At 37.8% G+C, this 23,176-nt stretch overlaps 1 protein-coding gene across 2 annotated transcripts in view; it reads right to left on the reverse strand.

Moving 5' to 3' along the window:
- The window catches only part of RIT2 (Ras like without CAAX 2), a 263,569-nt gene that overhangs the window by 198,499 nt on the left and 41,894 nt on the right, over positions 1 to 23,176 (reverse strand). For both annotated transcript variants that reach the window (XM_040984716.1, XM_040984715.1), the window contains one exon: positions 8,272 to 8,328. In XM_040984716.1, coding sequence (XP_040840650.1) covers positions 8,272 to 8,328 — 57 coding nt within the window. The remainder of the gene's footprint in view (positions 1 to 8,271; positions 8,329 to 23,176) is intronic.

A 23,176-nucleotide genomic window follows, 5' to 3' on the forward strand; every position in this document is an offset into this window, starting at 1 on the left:
ATAGATGTTTATCAAAAACAGAACAAACAAATGTGTCATGTCAAGAGTTGTCCTTTTAATTTGCAAGGTAACATATAAACATAGTAGTTAAAAAGATGTTGGTTAAATTAAAAACTTATGCAAAATAAGGTATGCTAATAGCAATGATCCACTTTGATAAGGTCATAACTTAGGAAATATTTTGTAGGAGATCTGACTCTGTGGTCAAAAAACGGCAGATTTGAATCCTACGTCAACCAATTCATGATAATATAATGGGCAAATTCATTGAAAATATGAAAAATTATAGTACAATTATTAATGTACTTGCGCACTGAATATTTTGCACTTACCATTTTTTGAAAATTTTCATAAATTGCAGAAGACAAATGCACATTTTGTAAAACAGCAATAAAATGCTATTTGCGATAGATCATCACAATTTAAAGCAAGATCAGGCTGCACTATCATATTCAATTGCCACAATATAGCTTAAAAAAATTCATGCTGTGGGTTGAATCTGAAGGGAACAAATATCATGTGATCCTAGAAGTATTTGATGGGTCGGAATGAAAAAGATGGCATTGGGCCTATTGCAGTGTCTCAACAGGTTAATCCTCCATCTGCAATGCCAGCACCCTCTATGGCTTGAGCTCTAGTCCTGGCTGTTCTACTTCTAATCCCATGCTTGCTTATGGCCTGGGAAAGCAAAGAAAAATGGCTCAAGTTCCTGGGCCCCTGAGTCCACATAAGACACCCAGGAGAAGACATCCTGGCTTCTGGATTTGAATCATCAAATCTGGCCATTGTAATCATTTGTGGAGTGAACAAGTAGATAGAAGATTCTCTCTCCTTTCCCTCTCTCTCTCTGTCCTTCTTTCTGCAAATTTTTCTTTCCCATAAATATAAATAAATATTTAAAAGAAGAGAGTACTAGGATGATTTAGGCATTCTTTAAGATAACTATTTGAATAGTTTCATCTAATTTGATAGGCAGAAAGAAAAACAGACGAGAAACAGAAAATTAGTGAAATCTTCCAACTGCTAGTGCATCCCTAAATGTAGAAGACAGGATTTAGGAATTCAGTCTGGATTTCCCAGGTGACTAGTGACTGGAATCAACTACTTTGAGGTGTTCTCTCCTGCCTAAAATGTGCATTGGCCAGAAACCGGAATAAATGCATAGCCTATACTAAAATAAAAAATCCCAACACAGCATACAGGCATTCATTCCAACATAGTACTGACTGCTGTGCCAAACACCCACTCTTCATGCATTGCTTTACTCAACAGATGTGATCATCACTTGCTGACCATGGGCTGTGCTAGGTCACATGGAAAACGCAATCAACAAAGCAGCTGTATTTCCCCCATGATAGACTCTGTATCTCACGAGAAGCAATAAAAATAACCCAGAACTCAGAATCAGAATTTCAGAGGCATTATGGGAATAAAAGCTACACTGTTGTAGGGGGAAAAGTTCATGCAGTGTGATTGTGTGTGTGCATGTATGTTCACTTGTATGTGTCTGTGTTGAACAGTAAATTCAGGTAGTGGTTTGAATACTTCTATAAGGGGGTGGTATAGAAACTGAGGTATAAAACTAAAACAGCAATTGCTATGTAAGGAGCAGCGGGAAGGTTTCAGAATGTTGGAAAGTATGTTGGCAAAATTCATAGGCAGTGGCATAATTAAGGATCTGTGTGGCTGACAATGAGCAAGAGAGTGGTACATGATGAGTCTGGAAAGAATATTAAAGCCCAGTGTGAGGACAACTCATTTTGTAAGTTATCATTTACATGTAATTTACCATTCTATTCTACCTCATTCAGGAATTCCAGAGTCATTAACTAAGATAATTCTTCAAGTCTTTGCTAAGCTGTTATTTCCTTCAAGAGTTACAGGGTAGCATTCACTGTTCCCTGTAATAATATCCTCCCATTGCCAAACCTCATACCTGGCTCTTTAGTCTGCTCTGTAGACCAGAGTTCTGTGGCTCACTCTCAAGAATAATTGAATGCATTAATCTATGCTAATGCATAAATGGTTCCTAATGGCTACAAGCATTACCTGTCCCCAGAACATTTACTTTTTAACACAAATACTCTAGTGATACAAATAACTGATTGTATTAGCACACGTTTCAAACACTAAGCAGGCTATTTTATAGAGATTCAAAGTAATTTCTCTGAATTTTATAGCTCAGAAAATTTGTATTGCACCAAGGATGCCAAAAACAAACAAACCAAACAAACCATTTCCTTAATGTGATATTTTTGTCTCCCATGGCCTGATCATAGTTTTCATGCTCATGTATTGCACTAATAGTCACTGGGCATGAAGCTGTTTATAGATGACATATCAATCAGCTTCCCAAACCATTCAAGAAGACTTTATAAAGTATTTTATCAAATTCATGTAGAGTTTGTAACAGTCTTTATTGTTTTTCAGAAAAAAATATGCATCTTTTTGATGAGTGTGTTATGCACTACTTCGTGGCTTTTCAGTGAAATTGGAGCTCTAAAACCTAATGAGAAAAAACATTCACAGCTGAATCATTCCAAGGGACTGTGTTTCTTAAAAGTAGGTTATGAAAGCCTAGCAGGGAACTAGTTGATGTCATGGATTTCTGGGCACTGTGAAAAACAAGCAAGTGTGTGATCAGGTGACAGTATAAAGTGATTAATGAGTCTCATGTTCAGTCTGTTTTGTTTCTATAGAGAAAGCCACACAAATAAACAACTAAATAGGTCCTTAAGGCCAATTTACCTAAAATTGCACACTATGTTGTTATGGTGTTCTCAAGCATGGTAACATAATCATAAAAAAAACTAGGAAAATGGGACTTTACATAAAAGAATTGGATCAGCTTGTTGAGACAGTGAAATAAAACCAGATAAGGAAGTACACTTAGCTTCTTGACTGTTTTTGTGTAGTGTTGATGCTGTGCAATTCCTAGAAAACACAATTTTTAAAAAGATTTATTTATTTATTTTTTATTGGCAAGGCAGATATACAGAGAGAAGGAGACAGAGTGAGAAAGATCTTTTGTGTGCTTGCTCACTGCCCAAGTAGTCGCAGTGGCCAGAGCTGAGGTGATTCAAAGGTAAGAGCTAGAAGCTTCCTCTGTGACTCACTTGCAGATGCGGGGTCCCCAGTCTTTGGGCCTTCTTCCATCACTTTCCCAGGCCACACGCAGGGAACTGGAGAAGTGGAGCAGTCAGGTCTTGAACCAGTGCCCCTATGTAATCCTGGCATACGCAAAGATTTAGCCACTAGTCTATTGTGCCAGGCTCAAAAATTTTTAAGAAATAAGGAAGACCCAGATTAAATAAAGTAAGAAATGAAAAAGGAGGTGTTTTATAGATATCACAAAAATAAAAAGAATAATCAGGAATTATTACATACTGGTACAGACTAATAAATTCTTAATTTAGAGGAAATACATTTCTAGGCATATACAATAAATTCTTAATTTAGAGGAAATACATTTCTAGGCATATACAATGTGTCTAACTGAGGGATGAAGACAGAGAAAACCTAAATTGATCAAAAAGAAAGATTGTGATTGAAACAGTGCTAAAGATCATCAGCCCCTCCCTCCACTATCACCATACACACCATGCCTTTTCCAGACAAATCCCAGTATTGGATGGATTCATTGCTGAATTCTACTACCTTTTTAAAGAAGAGCAGATGCCAATTCTTCTCAAATTATTCAAAATAATTGAAAGGAATCCCCCCCCCAAACTCTGTCAATGAAGCCAGCACAACCTTAATTGATTAAAACAGCAAAAGATAAAAGAAAGAAAGAGAACTATGGATCAACACACACCATGTAAAGTAATCCACGTCTATGAACAATTGTTTGACAAGTGAGTTAAAATAACTCACTTCAATAATTATGGTGGGAAGATTAGAAATAGGCAGAAGAAACAAGATCCCTACCTTACACCCTCCATAAAAATCAATTAACAATGAATTAGGACCTAAAACTAAGAGCTGAAACCATCAGAAGGAAATGTTGATGAAACTGAAAGACACTAGCATATGGAAAAACTTTTGAGATAAGACATCAGATCACAGGTAATAAAAGCAAAATAGACAAAAAAAAATTAAATCTTTGGAGCTTCTGTTTTGCAAAGGAAAGAGGCAACTGACAGTGAGTGGAAATACTTTCCACTGTGCAACTAAAAGAGGATTAATATCCAAGAAATACAATGAGTTTAGGCAACTTAGAACAATAAAAGAAGAAACAGGCAAAGGCTGTGAACATACCTGCATCAAAAGATGAAGTAAAAACAAATGGCCAAAAAATGCATGGAAAAATTCTCAGGATCACAAGCCCACATGGTAGTTAGAGTAAAGAAAATAGATCTGTCATTTGATGCGGTCATTTCACTCTTGGGAATATCCCAAAGGAACTGAAATAAGCATATGAAAGAGCTGTCTGTACAACTGTGCTTCGTAAAATAATGCAGACCCACAGGAGACAAGTATCATATGTTTTCTCTGATTGGTTAGAACTAACATATAGCATATAAGAAAACCCATTAATACGTATGTAGCTAAATTGTGTGACTTGATTGTTGTTTATAATGCTTGTCTATAGACCTGCGAAACAGTAGTTTATTTACATTTTTACCTTCAGAGTTCTTTGTTTAGAAGAGCATTGAGTCTGTGTTTATAAATTGAAAGTATGCTATTGCAAATACAATTAAAAAGAAAAAAATGTAAGGATGGAGAGGCAGGGAGAAAAAAATATTTTTCTCTTAGAATTATAGCTATGAAATTTATGAAATTGTGTTTTCCTATAAATTAATTAAAATAGAGAAAATATTCAACAATATAGAAAGTATGAAGACAAAGCAGGAAAATCATAACTGACCTTAGTATGTTGCTTTTAACTTTCAATTAAATTTTCTTCTGGAAACCGTTTCTGATCAGTTAATAACTTCCAGTATGCATACAGATGTTTTATGAATGATCATTAGCATATCTTTGTTACTTATTAGTTTAGTTGCTCCCTAAAACTGCAGCAAAAATCTTAAAAGGATCAATGCTTTCTTACACAGGAGTTTGTTCGCATTCAACAAATATCAATTGAGCAGCTACTATGTGCTTGACATTCTGATAAGGTCTTATACACTAAAATAATACATGCAGTGTTCCTACTGTTATAAACCATAATAAAATGCAAGAACTTCATTTACAACAGCAGCTCTCTTGAGAAGCTATATGTAAAGCAAAATATTAAATAGGTTAAAGGTTGCCATGGCAGAAGTGTAAGGGGAGATCAGGTCATTCTGGGTTAATGATACCTGTAAAACTGCCCTAGGAAAGAACTTGGCTCATCTGTGGATTTGACAGAAGGCTGAAGCACAAGAAGGGAACGGATGGCAGCAAGTGAGAAAGCTGGAGGTAGAGAGTAACAAGAACTTAGGAATCTTTATTAATAAATTTTCATTTTCATCTGGTATAGTAATACAACACTGTGGAATATGAAACAGAATAAAATAGGTCAAATTTATTGATTTATCTGTATCTATCTCTGTCTATTCCAAATAGAAGTGAATTAATTGAATTAGTCCAAATTTGGGGTAGGACTGGCTTGGACAAAAGTGACTAGAGGAGACCTGAAGAGATGGGAAAAGTCCCTGATACCTTAAGAGGAGAAATCCTGGCCATATATTGATAAGAAGCTGAAATTGGGTTACTCCTGGACCCAATGAATGGAAGAGATTTGCCATGATGAAGAAATCTGGGGTGGGGAAAGGTCTTTTGGGTATTCAGTTTTTAGCGTTGGAGCAGGTTTATTTTGTCTGCATTGCATCTCTAAGTGAAAACAAAATTGAACAGACTGTCAATAAATCCAGATTTATTTCAGAGAAGACAATATTACTTCATATTGGTCACCTCTTAGTCCCTCTTAGGCACAGTCCTTGCTAACACCTTTGTCTCTTTCTTGCTTCCCTGTAATGATGCCATGTATGCTATTAGGACTTGTGGTTCCTCAAATATCCCTTCCCTGTCACAAAGTGTGATGTCTTACCTGGTGCCAGCACTTCCGTTCTAGCAATCTTTTCTTTCACTTTCCTAACTACCAAGCATGTTAAAGTCAGTGTTCTTGATGATTGAACAGAATTGCAGAATGTCATTGGTTTGAACTGAATTCCTGCCTAAGTGCCAACAGGCCAGATAAAATCAGAATGGATTCATTGATGGAAAATTTCAGAAATTTCAACCCAACCCCAAATGGAATTATGCCTTATGTACCCCTGAGTGAATTTTCAAGGAAAACAATCTGGTTTTCTATAAGCAGATACTCAGTTTAGTTTGATTATCAGCATTCATACACAGAATAATACACAACATATAAAGATGTCATGAATTATACACTGAATTATACATTCTGTAATTAACAATACTATATTTACATTCTGAGTATTAAGGAAAAAGAACCTCATCGTACAGAGAACAAGGTCAGCAATCTCTGCTTAGAATTATGGACAAGGAGAGCTCCAACTACAAACGTGTTACAGATTTAAGTGAAACTTGGATTTATCCATATTTAACATTGTTATAAATAAATTTTTATTAAAAATTATAGAGAATTTTTGGACAAGGCGCTCCCCTGAGGAGGAATAAAGTGTTTAAATATTCCTAGATTTCTTCTGTGGATTTGTAGAAGTTGCAGTCACAGTTTACTGTCTTTACAACTTCCATCAGTAAGCGAGAGGAAAATCACTCCTTTGGGAAGAACTCTGATGTGAAAGAATGGCTCTACTTCTTGCTGTTAATGGCAGTCTAAGCTTTCAGACTTCCAGATTTCAAAGCGGGGTAATCCTAAACTGAATATAAAGCAGAAAATTAAACCATACTAATCCCACAAATATTTCAGGGGAAAAAAAACTATTGCAACACTTCAATTAGTAATATGACAAGACTCCTGGATATGAATTTAAAAAATATTTATTTCTTACCTAAATCATAGGAGAGTATTCTTAGTTCATGTTATTCACGTTAGTACAGTTGGAAAGTGGTACAAACATAAATTTTCTCCCGAGGGACCATGAAGGCAACCAAAATGAGTTATAGTTACACAACTGGAGAAGATGAAAAGTAAATTATGTGGCACTTTCACCTTTTTCAAGCCAGATACCAATGGGGAATTATTAACAAACCTTTCCATTAGAGAAGCCAAAACATGAAATAATGGAAAATCAAATGGGAATTCATAAAATCTATGTTTCCACTTTCAAATTTCTTCTTCTAAATCTATTTTATTTACAGCCACATAAGGGTGTGATTTCAGTGATCTGTATAGTACTGAAGTGATGCATCTGCTTGACAGATATCTAAAGGCTCATCTTCATCTACTTCTCATTCCTGCATCTCGAAACAGCCTTGTGTGATAGATGCATGTTTGCTGCTCTGTTCAAACTGCTAAGCATGAAAGGCCAGGGCGCGGGAAGCCAGCTTCTGAGAGAGCAACACATGTAACGCTTAAACGATAATCTTCTAGTCCATATTTCTGTACAATAGTGGACTTTCTAATTTTTATCTGTGTGACACTTCGTTAATCGAAACATTAATCCATTCAATATGAAGCAAATGAAAAGTATTATATTTTAAAAAATTAAAAAGAAAAGGAAGGAAAGAGAAGAAAATGAAAGGAAAGCAAAGCATGGGGGAATAATCTAAGTTCTCAGAACTGTGTGAAACACCTGAAGTCTGGCTTTGTTGTTGTTGTTAATTAAAAGAATAATAATAAATAACAGAATGAGAGCACAATGCCTTAGATGATCCATTATTTAATTTCCTATAGAGGAAAGTTTCAGAGCTTTTGGCCTGAAAGATTTCCTGTGTGACGTAGTGGATTGTGCAGAGCTGCTGGTACTCAGACAGAAGGCATTTAGAACATGGGCTTACAGTCTACTCAACCAAGCTTTGTAGTAGTTAACGAGTTCCAAAACTTTAAACAGTAACTGTGTTCTTCTCAGAAATGAAGCTCATCTCCCTAAACTATTCTGTTCTGGTTAACAATGTACTAAATGGCTAAACTTAAATTTTATTAATTTAGTTCAGTTAATTCAGAGGCCTTAGTGAACTTGACTAATAGTCAGCAAGTGCCAGGATATGTAGATAACATATTGGTTATATTATCCAGAGCACATTTTATTAATGTACGTAGGTAAGCATTAGTGGCTCTTGAGAGAGCAATGATCATTTAAACATGTGGCTTAAAAAAATGTCTTTGAGTTAAAAAAAAGAGATGATATTTTTACTCACCAATAGTGGGATCATGATAATCAGGAAACTGATGACTAATAAACTGCATTGTCATTGCTGAAAGAAAAAAAATGTAATTTAATGAAAAGTTACTAATGTTTGGATAAGTTATTCACCAAAGTAATTCAGTCTTTTAATAGATCCTGAAGAGCAAATCATCAGTGTGAGTAATTGATTTCATCATACAACTTGAGTCACAAAATGATAAGAATTAAAATAACATGAGGGGGCAAATGCATGAAATGACTCCATTATTTATTTATTGTTTTAAAAACTTTTATTAATTATTGATATTATCGTTTTATGATACAATTCTACAGGTCCCTGGGATATCCCTCACCTCCTCCCCAATTTCTCTCCCCACCACCAAGTTCCCCTATATTATTACTAAAAGTACAGTTTTTCATACACAGTCGTATGTCCGTTATTGTGGGCACGGGCAATGGCAGACAGTCCAGCATCCTATTGTCATATAGTAAACAGTTCCATTGGAAGTCCATCTTTAGGCTGGAAGTAGAGATGCATACAGTATTGTATCCTCACATCTGAATATGTTAGTCTCCATTTCATAGTTACTGTACATCCCTTTAAGTGAAAAGCCACACTACAAAATCAACAATAGGAAGAAAAATATAAATTTACAATGAAATTAAAAAAAATATTTATTTGAAATGTAGAATATTAGGGAAACAGGGAAATGCACCCATACACACACCCACACACACACAGCGGTGAAAGGGAGAGATTTTCACTTGATGGTTCACTTTCCAAATGGTCACCGTGAATGGAGTTGTGCTAGGTTAAAGCCAGGATCCTGTAACCCCATTCTGGCTTCTCACATGGGTCATCGGGCCCAAGTACTGAGATCACCCACTGCTTTCCCTGGTGCTTCGGAGTGAGCTGGATTAGAAGTGGAGCAGCTGCTACTATACTCATTTTTGTAATGTGGAGTGTTCGTAGTGTAAGCAGTGGTTAAAGCCCTGCACCGTGACACTGACTCAAAAAATCTTTCACATTCTTGTTGGAGTAAATTCATTTAAATTTTGAGTGAATTTCAGCAAGACAAAGTGGAATAAAAAATAATGAAACTCAGTAAGAGTGTGAGCTGGTGCAGCATTTGCTCTTGAATTGCTTTGGTTAGACAACCTCACTGGATTTGGATGGAACCTCAATGCAGTTTTTATTTGTATTTCCCTCTTAGCTAGGGAGACTCAGCATTTTTCATATGTCTATTAGCCATTTAAATTTGTTATTTCGAAAAATGTTCATTTCTTTCATCGGTTTCTTCCCAGGGTTATTTGCATTGCTGTTATTGAGTTTCTCAAGGTCTTTGTAAATCCCAGATCTGTAGTCCTCTGTCATTTGTGCGGTGTGCAAAATTTTCTCCCTTCTGTTGGTTGCTTCTTCACTTTGTTGATCTTCTCCTTTGCTCTACAAAGACTTCTCAGCTTAATGAAGTCCCATTTGTTTATTTTGGCTTTAACTGCCTGTGTTTTTAGTGACTGTTCTAAGAATTCTTTCCCGATTCTTACACTTTGGAGATCGTTTCAAATGTTTTCCTCTAATAGTTTGCTGGTTCCTGGGGAAAGATTGAGGTCCTTGATCCATTGAGAGCTGAGTTTTGTATGAGGTGACAGGTGGGGGTCTTGCTTCTTACCTCTGCAGGCTGCTGTCCAGTTGTCCCAGTAGCATTTATTGAAGAGACCAGGTGTTTTTTCTGGTGTATTTTCAGTTCTCTTGTCAAAGATGAGTTGGCTATACGGGTGTAGGCTCCCTTCTTATATTTGTTTTCTGTTCCATTGATTTTCTTCTGTATTTCTATACCAGTGCCAGACTGTTTTGATGACCATGATACCTAGAAGATCTTCATACTAAAGAATCTGTACATTGGGACTGGCATTGTGACCTAGTCAAGAGGCTTCCTGTGAAATCAGCACTCCGGACAGGCACTGGATTGTAATCTGGCTGTTCATTTTTTGATCCAGCTCCATAATAAAAGCCTGGGAAAAGCAGGCAATTTGTTCTGTACCCCAAAACCTAAATGCGAGACCTGAATGAAGCTCCTTGCTTTTGGCTCCCAGCCCCTGGCTTCTGGCTCCAGGCCCCTGGCTTCCAGCTCCAGGCTCCTGGCTCCTGGTTCCTGGGCCCTGGCTCTTTACCTCTGTCTCTTTACCTCTGTCTCTTTACCTCTGTCTCTCCCTGTCTGTGTAACTCTGACTTTAATATCATGTATTTTGTTTTGCTTTCCCATGTCTATTTGAATATATTTACTCTAGTTAAGTTTCTTAAATTACATTTACTATTTTAAATTATCAGCGAGAATTTTATCAGTTTAATAGTATTTATTCACAATTTTCTGTTTCCTTTTAAGAGTAGCTTTGTACAATATTTGCTCACCTTTTATCTATTTCTAGATATAATATTTTCAATGTTACCAGCTCAAGGTATATTCTTGTGCCAGCTTAGTGAAGTACATATGTTCCTTTAAATTGGATAATATTGGTAAATGCGATAGGTGCTGGAGTTGTTGATGTCTTCGATTTCTTTTTGCAACAAAATATTTCATTGTATTCACTTTTTAAAAAGTGTCTTTACTGGGCCCAGCACAATAGTGTAGTGGTTATTAAAGTCCTCACTTTGCATGTGCCAGGATCCCATATGGGTGCCAGTTTTAATCCTGGCGGCTCTACTTCCCATGCCACTCCCTGCTTGTGGTCTGAGAAAGCAGTCCAGGATGGTCCAAGGTCTTGGGACCCTGCACTGGCATGGGAGACACAGAAGAGCTCCTGGCTTTGGATTGGCTTAGCTCCAGCCATTGTACTCACTTGGGGAGTGAGCCATCAGACGGAAGATCTTCCTCTCTGTCTCTCCTCCTCTCTGTATATTCGCCTTTCCAATAAAATAAAATAAATCTTTAAAAAAATTATTTAAAAAACAGTGTCTTTACTGTCATGTATCTGGAGATGAACTGTCCTTGTATATCTTCCTGCTCACTGCTCACTCAGTGTTTTGAAACAGACTTCTATGTAATATTAATTCAATTTTCAGAATTTTTATGATGGGTATTCGATTTTCTCCTCAGGGTTGTTTCCCCTGTATTTTATAAGTAATTCTTGCTCCTTTTTTAGCTTAGAATATACCACCTTGGGCCTGGCCCAGTAGCCTAGTGGCCGAAGTCCTCATAGTGCATATACCAGGATCCACATGGACACAGATTCACGTCCAGGCTGCCCCACTTCCTATCCAGCTCCCTGATTGTGCCCTTGGGAAGCAGAAGAGGACTGGCCAAATCCCTTGGACCCTGCAACCACCTGGGAGACCCAGAAGAAGCTCCTGGTCCCTGCATTGGCATTGGCTCAGCTCTGGCCATTGCAGCCACTTGGGGAGTGAACCAGCAGATGGAAGATCATCCTCTCTGTCTCTCCTCCTCTCTATCTTATTTTCCAGTACAAATTTTTAAAAACGCCATAAAAAAAGAATATACTCTGTTTCCAAAACATAGACTGCCAAGGCCACAGAAATTCCCTTGAAATTGTCTTATTTATCTAAGGAGGAAATTTGAAGTTGTTAGTGTGTAGCATATCTGATTTTATTTGCATGACTCGTTAGTATGTTGGTTATTGGAAAGTATATATGGGGAAATTGATTGAAGATGCCAACAAGATTGTCCTATTTATTTTACTCTGAATTTGTTACTAATTCTTTCTTACACATTAAATTGTAAAGGTGCAAGTGTAGGTCTTGGAAATTGGATGCTAGATATGAGGTTGTTTTTTCTTACTGCCCTAAGCATGATATATTAAATTTATCTTCAAAATTATATGTGTGCATTTAATCATTACAGGTAATGCCTGGGATTTTTCTGTATGTGATAAGGCAGCAGGCGATGCAAGGAGGAGTGAAACCTTTGTGGGTGGGAAGCACTTGCACAAAGGGTGTAGGGTGAGAAGTATTAGCATGCTCCTGAATCAGCATTGCAAAATACATGAAAAATGTTTCAATTTATTTAAATAAAACAGTTGAAAATGTAAAGATAAAGATAGGCTCTCACTCAATCACAATTTGTTCAAGGGCTACCAATGCAATAGATGAAGTTTATGTGCTTTAGACTTCCGGAATAATAAAACATATGAAATTGCTACTACAGGGCCAGGGTGGCAATGGTGGAAGCTCAGGTATTCGAGTGCCATGCATGCATGCATAGGTACGGGGGTTAGTAATGTAAAAACATATACTGAAATAAATAGAGATCTAAAGGGAAAGAGTTTTGCAGCGTTGTCTGAAAAAGAATTCACCTATACAGGAGGCAAAATGTCTTACCAAAAAAGCTTTCATTTCCTTTAGTGCAAATATTTATTTTTTTACTTATTCCATGGTGCACCACAGAGGAGGGTTTTGTTAAGAGGCTCTTTTTATTTTCAGCCACTGGTTCTCCCATTTTAAGGCATCCAGATTCTCACATTGATTCTTTAGGACATACTAGCACAAAGTGAATGGGGAGAATTCAGAGGATCTCAGGAGATGATGTTAAACTGTAACAATAGTCCATCCTGATGTATCCACATTCTGTCACTAGAAATCAGTTAGCCCCCTTCTTCTAAATGCTTGAGGCTGATATTTTCTTTCAGAAGCAAAAAATGACTGATTTTGATGAAAATACAGCATGTTTTAGCACATATGAGAAAAACATAAAAAAAGAATGTGAAAATGTTAAGAAACAGAAATTGTCTTCTCTCAAAAAAAAGAAGAGTAATGCTTCTCTGAAAAATTAGGTTGCATCCACATTATCCTGTATCTTGTTATAATCGATGAAAAATTCTTATACAGAATTTTAATTTTTGTTGAACATTTTAACTGATTATCATAAGAAACTATGTATTTAAAATTTTCAGATTGTGACAACTGATATGCTGGAATCCTATGTACAATTTGAGAGCATTTAAAATTATCTGAAATATATATATGTGATATCATGAACAAATTTTTTTAGGAGACTGATTATATAGCATTCATGAAAAACTGGGAAAAGAAATAGGAAATTGTTTTTTTCCCATTCTTTACACAAAAATGCTTGTACTTATGTGCCCCCACTACCATTTACTGGCTTTAAGAATACCAAAAAATATGCAAACTATTTAAAGAAGACATTCAATCATGAAATAACATCACCCATTGCAATCTTAATAAAAATGATTAATGATAAAAATAAAGAATATTTGGCCTAGTCAATTTACTTGTTTTCCTGTTGCCAGATTTACTAGAGGTACTGACTAGCTCTGGAATGGCTAACAAGAATAGTTTCCAGCACTACAGAAATGAACACTTGCTTAATGTTTAGCTATAGATATGATTCGTACATTCTTAATAGATTCTGCATCAAAGACTCTTGTACTCCAATAGTGTTACAGTATTAACATATGTTATGTAAATGTAGTACTTCCAAGGACTTTATAAAATATTCATCAGTTACATATGACTAATAATGACCAAATGCCACTTAAATGTTCATATAACAGTAGAGGAGAGGGAATAAAAATAATCACTTTTTCAAACAAAAACCATTTTGTTTCAATTTCCCTTGTTAATGCATATGTTTTTATTTTAATTTCCACTTCATCATTCAGATATTCTCATAACTTGCTATTTCATTGTGAAGTTAAATTTAAATCAACTACTCCTCATTTTGCATAATTTGGTATTAAACCATTAAATTTGTCTCCCTGAAAAATCTGACAACATTACATATTGCTCCCCTTGGAATGGCAATGGTATTTGACTAGAGGCAGACTGTCCATTATGAAATATATAGAAATCTAAATAAAGTAGTTATTTTTTACAAAACCATAAGCAACAAGATTAAAATACTGCAGAAAATCACATCAGTCATTGTTAATTCTACTTCCATCCTTCCCTCCAAAATGAATTTTATATCTGCGGAAAGTACTAAATTGAAGAACTTTGGACCTTAATATAATCTAATAGTATGGAGACAAACATTGGGAAGTCATTGCCTTCCGTTTTAAAAAACATTTATATATTTGCTTTTTGTAAGATGTGGGAAAAGCTACTTAAGTCTCTATTTTAATTTTTCTAGTCTGTAAAAAGAGATAAAGGAGAAAAAGTCACCCTGCTGCTTTGTTGGTCATCATGATCCACCTAAGGGCTGATTCTTTAATCTCTAACTTTAAAAACTTATTATAGCCAACCCACTTCGGCCAAGCAGGACTCCATGCACATTCCCCTACTTACATACCATGCTCTTCCAGGAGAAGAACCCCCCCAGGAGCTGTGCCCTGTGCCCATCCTGGACTGCTTTTGACCATTTAGTTGTGACATTTACTCTCTGACCTCTTTCAGATTGTTACACCTCGTGACCCTGTTGGAAGGCTTTACCTTAGCTTTGAATTTAAATTGAAATCCTTTTCTCCTCACAGACATTTTCCATGATCCTTGTTGACATTCATTCTTTCATCCATATAAGATAAGGAATGATCATTTGTTGCAGAATTTAAGTTGCTTGCATCTCATGTCAGAGTATTCAGATTGACACCAGGCTGGAGCTCTGGATTCCGTAGTGTTATTCTTGCAGACCCAGGCTGGCAATGGTGGAGGCTCAAGTATTCCATCCACTCACAGGGAAGTTCAAGAGCCTGGATGCCAGCCTCATCTGTTTTGGTAGTGAATCAGTGTATGAATAGCTCTCTGTTTCTCCAGTGAATATCTGAACTGTGTGGTACCCAGAAAAGAACACTGAGTCAGAAACTGGGTAAGAGATAGATACTCTCAGCCTGTTGTAAGATTCCTTTCCTTTATGTTAATTCATTTAAAATATGGAAGAGGCTCTCCTTTGTTTTCTTTAGCTGAAATACAAATTCAAAAGTTTGATAAAATTAACTTTTAAAAACATATTCAGAACTGGTTGCTTGGTGCCTTCTAACTCCAAAGCATAAATCAGCACATTTAAATCTGGATGCATAAAGCTCTGTATTCCAGGCAAATATTGATGCCTTGCTTCTAAAAGTTAAACTTTCAGGGCCTGGCATGCTTACCAACTGGCCAAAGTCCTCACCTTGAATATACCAGGATCCCAAAGGACACCAATTCTAATCCCGGCAGCCCTCCTTCCCATCCAGCTCCCTGCTTGTGGCCTGGGCAGTGAGGACAGCCTGAAGTCTTGGGACCCAGCACCCGTGGGGGAGACCTAGAAGAATCTTCTGGCTCCTGGCTTTGGATTGTGCAACTCTAGCCATTGCAGATGCTTGGGGAGTTAATCATCAAACGTAAGAGCTTCCTCTCTATCTCTCCTCTCTGTATATCTGACTTTGCAGTAAAAATAAGTAAATCTTTTTTTTAACTATGTCAATTAACTTCATGATGTTGCAAATTTCCATGTTTCTTCCTGTTATTGAAGTTGTGTAGTGACTTTTCACTGGAGGGGATGATATTCTGCCAGCTCTACTTTCAGACCAAGGACAGTCTCTCAATGAAACTGTCGAATTTATCTTGACAATAAGACGCTGGACTCTCTGCATGGTCTATGCCCACAATGAAAGAATCATGACTGGTTATGAACTGTACAACTGTAACAATATGGAAGAATTTTTTTAAGATTTATTTTTATTATTATTTTTATTATTTTTTTATTGGAAAGGCGGATATACAGAGAGGAGAGACAGAGAGGAAGATCTTCCGTCCAATGATTCACTCCCCAAGTGAGCGCAACGGCCGATGCTATGCCGATCCGAAGCCAGGAGCCTCTTCTGGGTCTCCCACGCGGGTGCAGGTTCCCAGAGCTTTGGGCTGTCCTCGACTGCTTTCCCAGGCCACAGGCAGGGAGCTGGAAGGGAAGCTGGGCTGCCGGGATTAGAACCAGCGCCCATATGGGATCCCGGGCGTGCAAGGCGAGGACCTTTAACCACTTGCGCCACCGCGCCAGACCCAATATGGAAGAATTTAATATGGGAAGAGGGCTTGGGGAGGGGTTGGGGGAATCCCAGAGCCTATAAACTGTGTCATAAAATGAAATAATAACAATAACAACAATAATAATAGAAGAGCTGGTATGTGAAGTTACAGCCTTTCACACCAGCATCCCATTGGAGAATCAGTTCAGGTCCTGGCTGCTTGACTTCTGATCCTGCTCCCTGCTAACAGCCTGGGAAAAATAGCACAAGATTGTCCAACTGCTTGGGCCTTTGCAACTGACATGGGAGACCTGAATGAAACATCTTGCTTTGGCCTGGCACATCAGCCAATGGATGAAGATCTTTTCTATATCTCCCTCTAATTCTGACTTTCAAAATAAATATATAAATGCAAATTCTAACACCCAGCAATGTCTGAATGACACATGCTAAAGTTTGATAAGCTGAGGAATCAACTTTCTTGTGTTTTCTTTCAGGATATCTAGTTTTTTTAAAAGATTTATTTTTATTATTTTTTCATTGGAAAGGCGGATATACAGAGAGGAGAGACAGAGAGGAAGATCTTCCGTCCAATGATTCACTCCCCAAGTGAGCGCAACGGCCGATGCTATGCTGATCCGAAGCCAGGAGCCTCTTCTGGGTCTCCCACGCGGGTGCAGGTTCCCAAAGCTTTGGGCTGTCCTCGACTGCTTTCCCAGGCCACAGGCAGGGAGCTGGAAGGGAAGCTGGGCTGCCGGGATTAGAACCGGCGCCCATATGGGATCCCGGGCGTGCAAGGCGAGGACCTTTAACCACTTGCGCCACCGCGCCAGACCCAATATGGAAGAATTTAATATGGGAAGAGGGCTTGGGGAGGGGTTGGGGGAATCCCAGAGCCTATAAACTGTGTCATAAAATGAAATAATAACAATAACAACAATAATAATAGAAGAGCTGGTATGTGAAGTTACAGCCTTTCACACCAGCATCCCATTGGAGAATCAGTTCAGGTCCTGGCTGCTTGACTTCTGATCCTGCTCCCTGCTAACAGCCTGGGAAAAATAGCACAAGATTGTCCAACTGCTTGGGCCTTTGCAACTGACATGGGAGACCTGAATGAAACATCTTGCTTTGGCCTGGCACATCAGCCAATGGATGAAGATCTTTTCTATATCTCCCTCTAATTCTGACTTTCAAAATAAATGTATAAATGCAAATTCTAACACCCAGCAATGTCTGAATGACACATGCTAAAGTTTGATAAGCTGAGGAATCAACTTTCTTGTGTTTTCTTTCAGGATATCTAGTTTTTTTAAAAGATTTATTTTTATTATTTTTTCATTGGAAAGGCGGATATACAGAGAGGAGAGACAGAGAGGAAGATCTTCCGTCCGATGATTCGCTCCCCAAGTGAGCGCAACGGGCCGATACTATGCCGATCCGAAGCCAGGAACCTCTTCCGGGTCTCCCACGCGGGTGCAGGGTCCCAAAGCCTTGGGCCGTCCTCGACTGCTTTCCCAGGCCACAGGCAGGGAGCTGGAAGGGAAGCTGGGCTGCAGGGATTAGAACCGGCGCCCATATGGGATCCCGGGCGTGCAAGGCGAGGACCTTTAACCACTTGCGCCACCGTGCCGGGCCCCAGGATATCTAGTTTTATACGTGTGTTTCTATAAGTGTTTTCAAATTCTTTTTGGGAACAGGTATGGTGCATAAAGTACACATTTAAAAAATCATAATCTATAAATACCTCCACCAGTTAGAATAGCTTTTGTCAAATTTGCATGGTAAATTCAGTGAAGAAAATTACTACTGAAATAGTCTGGCAGAAAACCTAATGAGTTGGTTAACTCAGCTGTCTTAATTTGATGGGCCCTCCTAGCATCATATAGTCTAACTTTAGTCATCCATTTCTGTGTAGATCCATTAAGGTGCCACCTAATTCCTCAACACCCCTGGGGAAGGAGGTGGGAGACCTCCTAAAGTTCTTGCTACTGCTTAACCAGCTCTGTGCCTTTGCAGACACAGATCTATCTGTGGTTTGGGTCTCTCTCTGTATCTTGTGACTTCAGTACATCAAGAGTTGATAGTACTTATAATTACCAAAGGCAAAATTACATGAATACAACTTTATCCCATTCAGCAGTAATAAAATATTACCTCTAATTACTATTCTTCCTCCTAGCAGAGAATGAAGACAGACAAGAAGATAATACTAAAGTATTGGATGTTTCCTTAATGGAAGATATAGTTTGATAAGGCATGCTGAGAAATTTTTTCTAACTCATTTTGGTTTTTATGCTCTCCACATTTTGTCAGTTGCACAATGTAACTACTTAGTCTAGATGTTAAGATGCCAAATGTTAATATCAGACTGCTGGGGTTTTGTATGTGGACATTGTGACTCTAGAAAGTCAACAAGCATGGGGTTACAACTGATAGGATGACATTTGTATGAGGACAACTGAATGGATACCATTTGTATAACTAAATGGATATCATTTGAATGAGAACAACTGGGGTAGAAGGCATGTGAATGAGAACACTTGGTGGGATATGCTAAACAAGAGTTCCAAACAAGCGTATGGAAAGAGCTGATGGGTTCTATGGATAAGCTCAATACCTCTTCCCTTATCCTATGTGCCCCTCGCTCTGTAAAAGCCTGATGCCACTAATAAACTTTAACTATTGACCATCAAAAAAAGCTAAACTTTCAAACTAGTTATCATTTTCTTAAAATTAAGAAACTAATACCCACATGGGATCCTGGCAGTTGCAGGGTGAGGATTCAAAACCTAAGCCATCACACCGGGCCCTCTTGTTAATGTATTTTACAAAGTGAACATTTACTCTCCATCATTGTTCATACCTACAATGTCAGGACACACTTAAATAGTGTAATGATGGGTTTAAAATGGCTTATGAAGGACTATACTATTGTAATGTTATAGAGAAATCAGTCGGGGGCGTTTAGCATGTGCTGGTCATCTGTCAGAGTATGAATAAAAGAATATGAAGAATTTACTAGACACAACACACTTCTTTGCAATAACTCTTCAACTCAAAGGAACATGAACTGCATTGTCTTGTAAATAACTTGCAAGCCTAGAAATCCAAAATGCCAAAATAAATGTTTAATTTTGATTTTTGAGCATATATTATAATACTCTTCTATCACTTCTGTCCAACTACCTGTCCACCCCTTTCAAGCTACCTGTTCCTTCTAACTCTGTTTTTTACCCTCTGGTTTTCTCTTTGTAAGGTGCTTTGAATTACTGCAGGCTTACTCATATCCGGCAGGACCTAAAGCCAGGCAGGATGCCCGAGAGCCTCCAGAAGTTTAACAAGGCAAGATAATCATTATCTCAGTAAGTTAAAATTCTGTATTTTTGATATGATTTTTCTTCTATTCATTCATAACTAATAAATGATGATGAACTCTTTTCCTTGGAAAAAGTCAGTCTTTAATTATTGCCTTGCATTTTATTGCACATATAATTAAAAAGTTGAATAATATCATTGATATGTGTGTGAAAGGTCGGAACCTAAATCATTACAAAAAAGTGGATGCCATGAGTAATTTAATTAGAATTATACACAGTACAAAAGCTAAGAAAATTAGGTTATTAATTAGATTTGCATTTATTCTAATATCCATTATGATTTATATTGTATATAAAATCCAATTTGAAAATAGATGATAAATATATATAACTCCAGTTTTCTCAGTTCATGTAATTTCTCACAGAAGAATCTCTGCCTTACTGGGATGATTAGACCAAACTCCCTGGTCTAATGCTCAAAAATTATTTCCAAGGCTCGGTGTGCCTAAATCCTTGCCATACACGTGCCAGGATCCAATATAATGCTGGTTTGTGTCCTAGCTGCTCCACTTCCCATTCAGCTCCCTGCTTGTGGCCTGGGAAGGCAGTACAGCATGGCTCAAAGCCTTGGGATACTGCACTCACATGGTGACATTCCAGAAGCTCCTGGCTTTGGATGGGCTCAGTTTCAGCTGTTGCAGCTGCTTGGTCTTTTCTATCTTGTTCCTTGGAACACCGTTGCATTTTTCTTAGCAGTGTCTTCCATATGTTCATTTCCTTCCTCCTCATAACTCAATCTGCATCATTACCTAATTCTCTGGACCTAGTTTACTCTCACCACAGATAAACTATTTGTGTCTCAAGCATCCTGGCATGGTGAGAGTGAAAGAGGCAGGAATAAGCAAGAGGTAAAACACATCTTGCCAACTGGTGAAGGCACAGTGCATATTTGGTCAAGTCTCAGTAATACTTTTAAAAGATACTATTGTTTTTGGACAATTAAATGATACACAGAGAAATTTGAAATGCAAAATGGGAGAGGAGACACAGAGAGAGAAAGAGAGAGAGAGGAGAAAAATGTTCTAGCTCTTCCAACTACTTAGCTAGTTCTTCGCTATCCAAATTTGTGTTCTTCCTGTTAACTATGGCTATGATATTCTTAACATAGATGTAGACCTCTCTTCCAGCTCCCTGCTTGTGGCCTGGGAAAGCAGTAGAGAATGGGCCAAAGTCTTGGGATCCTGCAGCCACGTAGGAGACCTGGAAGACCCTCCTGGCTTTGGGTCAGCTCAGCTCCAGCTGCTGTAGCCACTTGGGGAGTAAGCCAGTGAGTGGGAGAACTTTTTCTCTGTAACTCCTTCTCTCTGTAAGTTTGCCTTTCTAATAAAAATAAATAACTCTTAAAATATATAAATAGTTCCCTCATGCATAAAATTATATGGAATTGCTGTGAGAAATAAGTGGGGTAACAGTGGGAAACTTAAGCATAATAATTTACACTAAATAATGTTTATTTTTAACTTTATCACTTTTCTGTGCTATCTGAAAGAACCAGGGCAGGAGTTCTCTGCTTTTATTCTACAGAAACATTAATTTGTGCATATTTTTCCTATATCATAAATTCTTACTGATTTCATTACCTAATATGTTAGTTTGTTTTTAAAATATAGGGGAGCAAAAGACAAGATGTGACCAAATAGTATCAGAAACACGTGAATAGTATCAAATTGTAGATTTAAAGCAATGTAAAAAAAATAGTCCTTCTCTTTGCCTACCCTGTAGAAAGGAGCTGCCTCTGAGGCATTTTTCTTCTTGAATCTTGCATCCATTGAGCAGCGTAGCAATCAATGTAATTTATGTATTAGCTTCAACCATCGTAATACAGATGCCCAGGCATAGTCAAATGCCATCCTATCAGTTTCTCTCATTTTCTGCTTTGCAAAGCTAAGGGTATCTAGGCAGAGTCCAGAATATTTCGGGCATGATGGAAATTTCTGACTGTTTACAGTATTGTATGAGATGTGGAAAAGTTATGGAATCAGTCCTTGGTTGAAAGTTATCTTTACTTTGTGCCTAATCCCAAGTTCAGTCAAATGCAGTGACTGTGAAGATGAGAAGGCTAGAGTGCACAAATGGTTAGGTACTAAAACATACCCTCCGGGGAAGAAAAAAGTATGAAAGAAAGAAGCCACAGTTATGATGGACCAAACAATTTTTCCTGTGTGTCTCAGCCTTTCCAATACAATAAATTTGAAAAATAGAGATTTTAGAAATTAAATCAAAGATGAACTACAGAAATACTCCTTCTGGGTGATGTATGGGTATGTGGCGTCACTGCAATGGGGAAGATATGAATCCTAGGCAGAATCCTGGGAAGCTAATATGTAACTACTAAAAACCAAATTAGAACATGTCAAGTAACATGTCTTTTCTTAGGTTTTTTTTTTTGAGATTTTTTTTCATTTTCACTGGAAAGTCAAATTTACAGAGAAAAGGAGAAACAGAGAGAAAGGTCTTCCATCGTGCATTCACTCCCCAAGTGGCCACAAGAGCTGGAGATGAGCCAATCCGAAGCCAGGAGCTAGCAGCCTCTCCCAGCTCTTCTATGAGGATGCAAGGTCCCAAGGCTTTGGACTATCCTCCACTGCTTTTCCAGGTCACAAATGGGGAGCTGGAAGGGAAGTGGAGCATCCAGGACAGGAACTAGTACTCACAAGGGATCCTGGCAGTTGCAAGTTGAGGATTTAAAACCTAGGACATCACACCGGGCCCTCTTGTTAATGCTCTTTATAAAGTGAACATTTACTCTCCATCATTGTTCAAACCTACAATGTCAGGACACACTTAAATAGCGTAGTGATGGACTTATGATGGTGTATGAAAGACTATGCTATTGTAATGCAATAGGGGAAATCAGTTAGGGGTGAGGTGGGATTTAAGGAGGAAAAACTGTAAATCCCAGCTGCTATGGAACTGCATTATAAAATAATAAATTTTTTAAAAGTCCTCATTTATATGGATCTGAAACTATTAATTGGAGAAAGATTATTTTCCAGGGTTTTCTCATTCATTAACAACAAAGGGAAAGATAAGTGATATCTGGAAAATAATTGTTTTAATAGTCTAAAAGTCACACTTTTAGGAAAATTTCTGTAGATATTTCAAAATATTTATACCCTGGTTTTGTATCTTAAGAGGCAACCACTTTCTAAATCTGTTCAGTTGCTATCTTGAGAAGGGAAGAGTTTGTTGGAATAAAAGCAAAGAAACTGTGGCAACTTGAAATGACTCTCATTTTAATTGATCATTCTGGTTCTTAAGATAAACTTTCTAAACATATTTTTGAAAGATACAAAAGTGTCCAAGATTTCATTATCCCAATGACACATGCATAAAAATGTTTCTGCAGGGGTCAGCAGTGTGGCAGAATAGACTACATTGTAGCCTGCTATGGCAGCTTCTCATATGGGCTCTGGTTTGAGTCCCTGCTGCCCTCTTCTGATCCAGCTCACTATTAATGTGCCTGGAAAAGCAGAGGAGGGTGTGCCAATTGCTTGGGCCCTCGTACCCATGTGGAAGAGGGTGCTTCAGGATTTCTGGAAATTTCACGTTCCTGGTTTCATTCTCGTCCAGCTTTGACTGCTGCAGACATTTGGTGATCGGCCAACAGAGAGACGATGC

Source organism: Ochotona curzoniae, unplaced genomic scaffold (assembly GCF_017591425.1).
Source record: "Ochotona curzoniae isolate NIBS_2020 unplaced genomic scaffold, NIBS_Ocur_1.0 contig_43, whole genome shotgun sequence".
NCBI lineage: Eukaryota > Metazoa > Chordata > Mammalia > Lagomorpha > Ochotonidae > Ochotona > Ochotona curzoniae.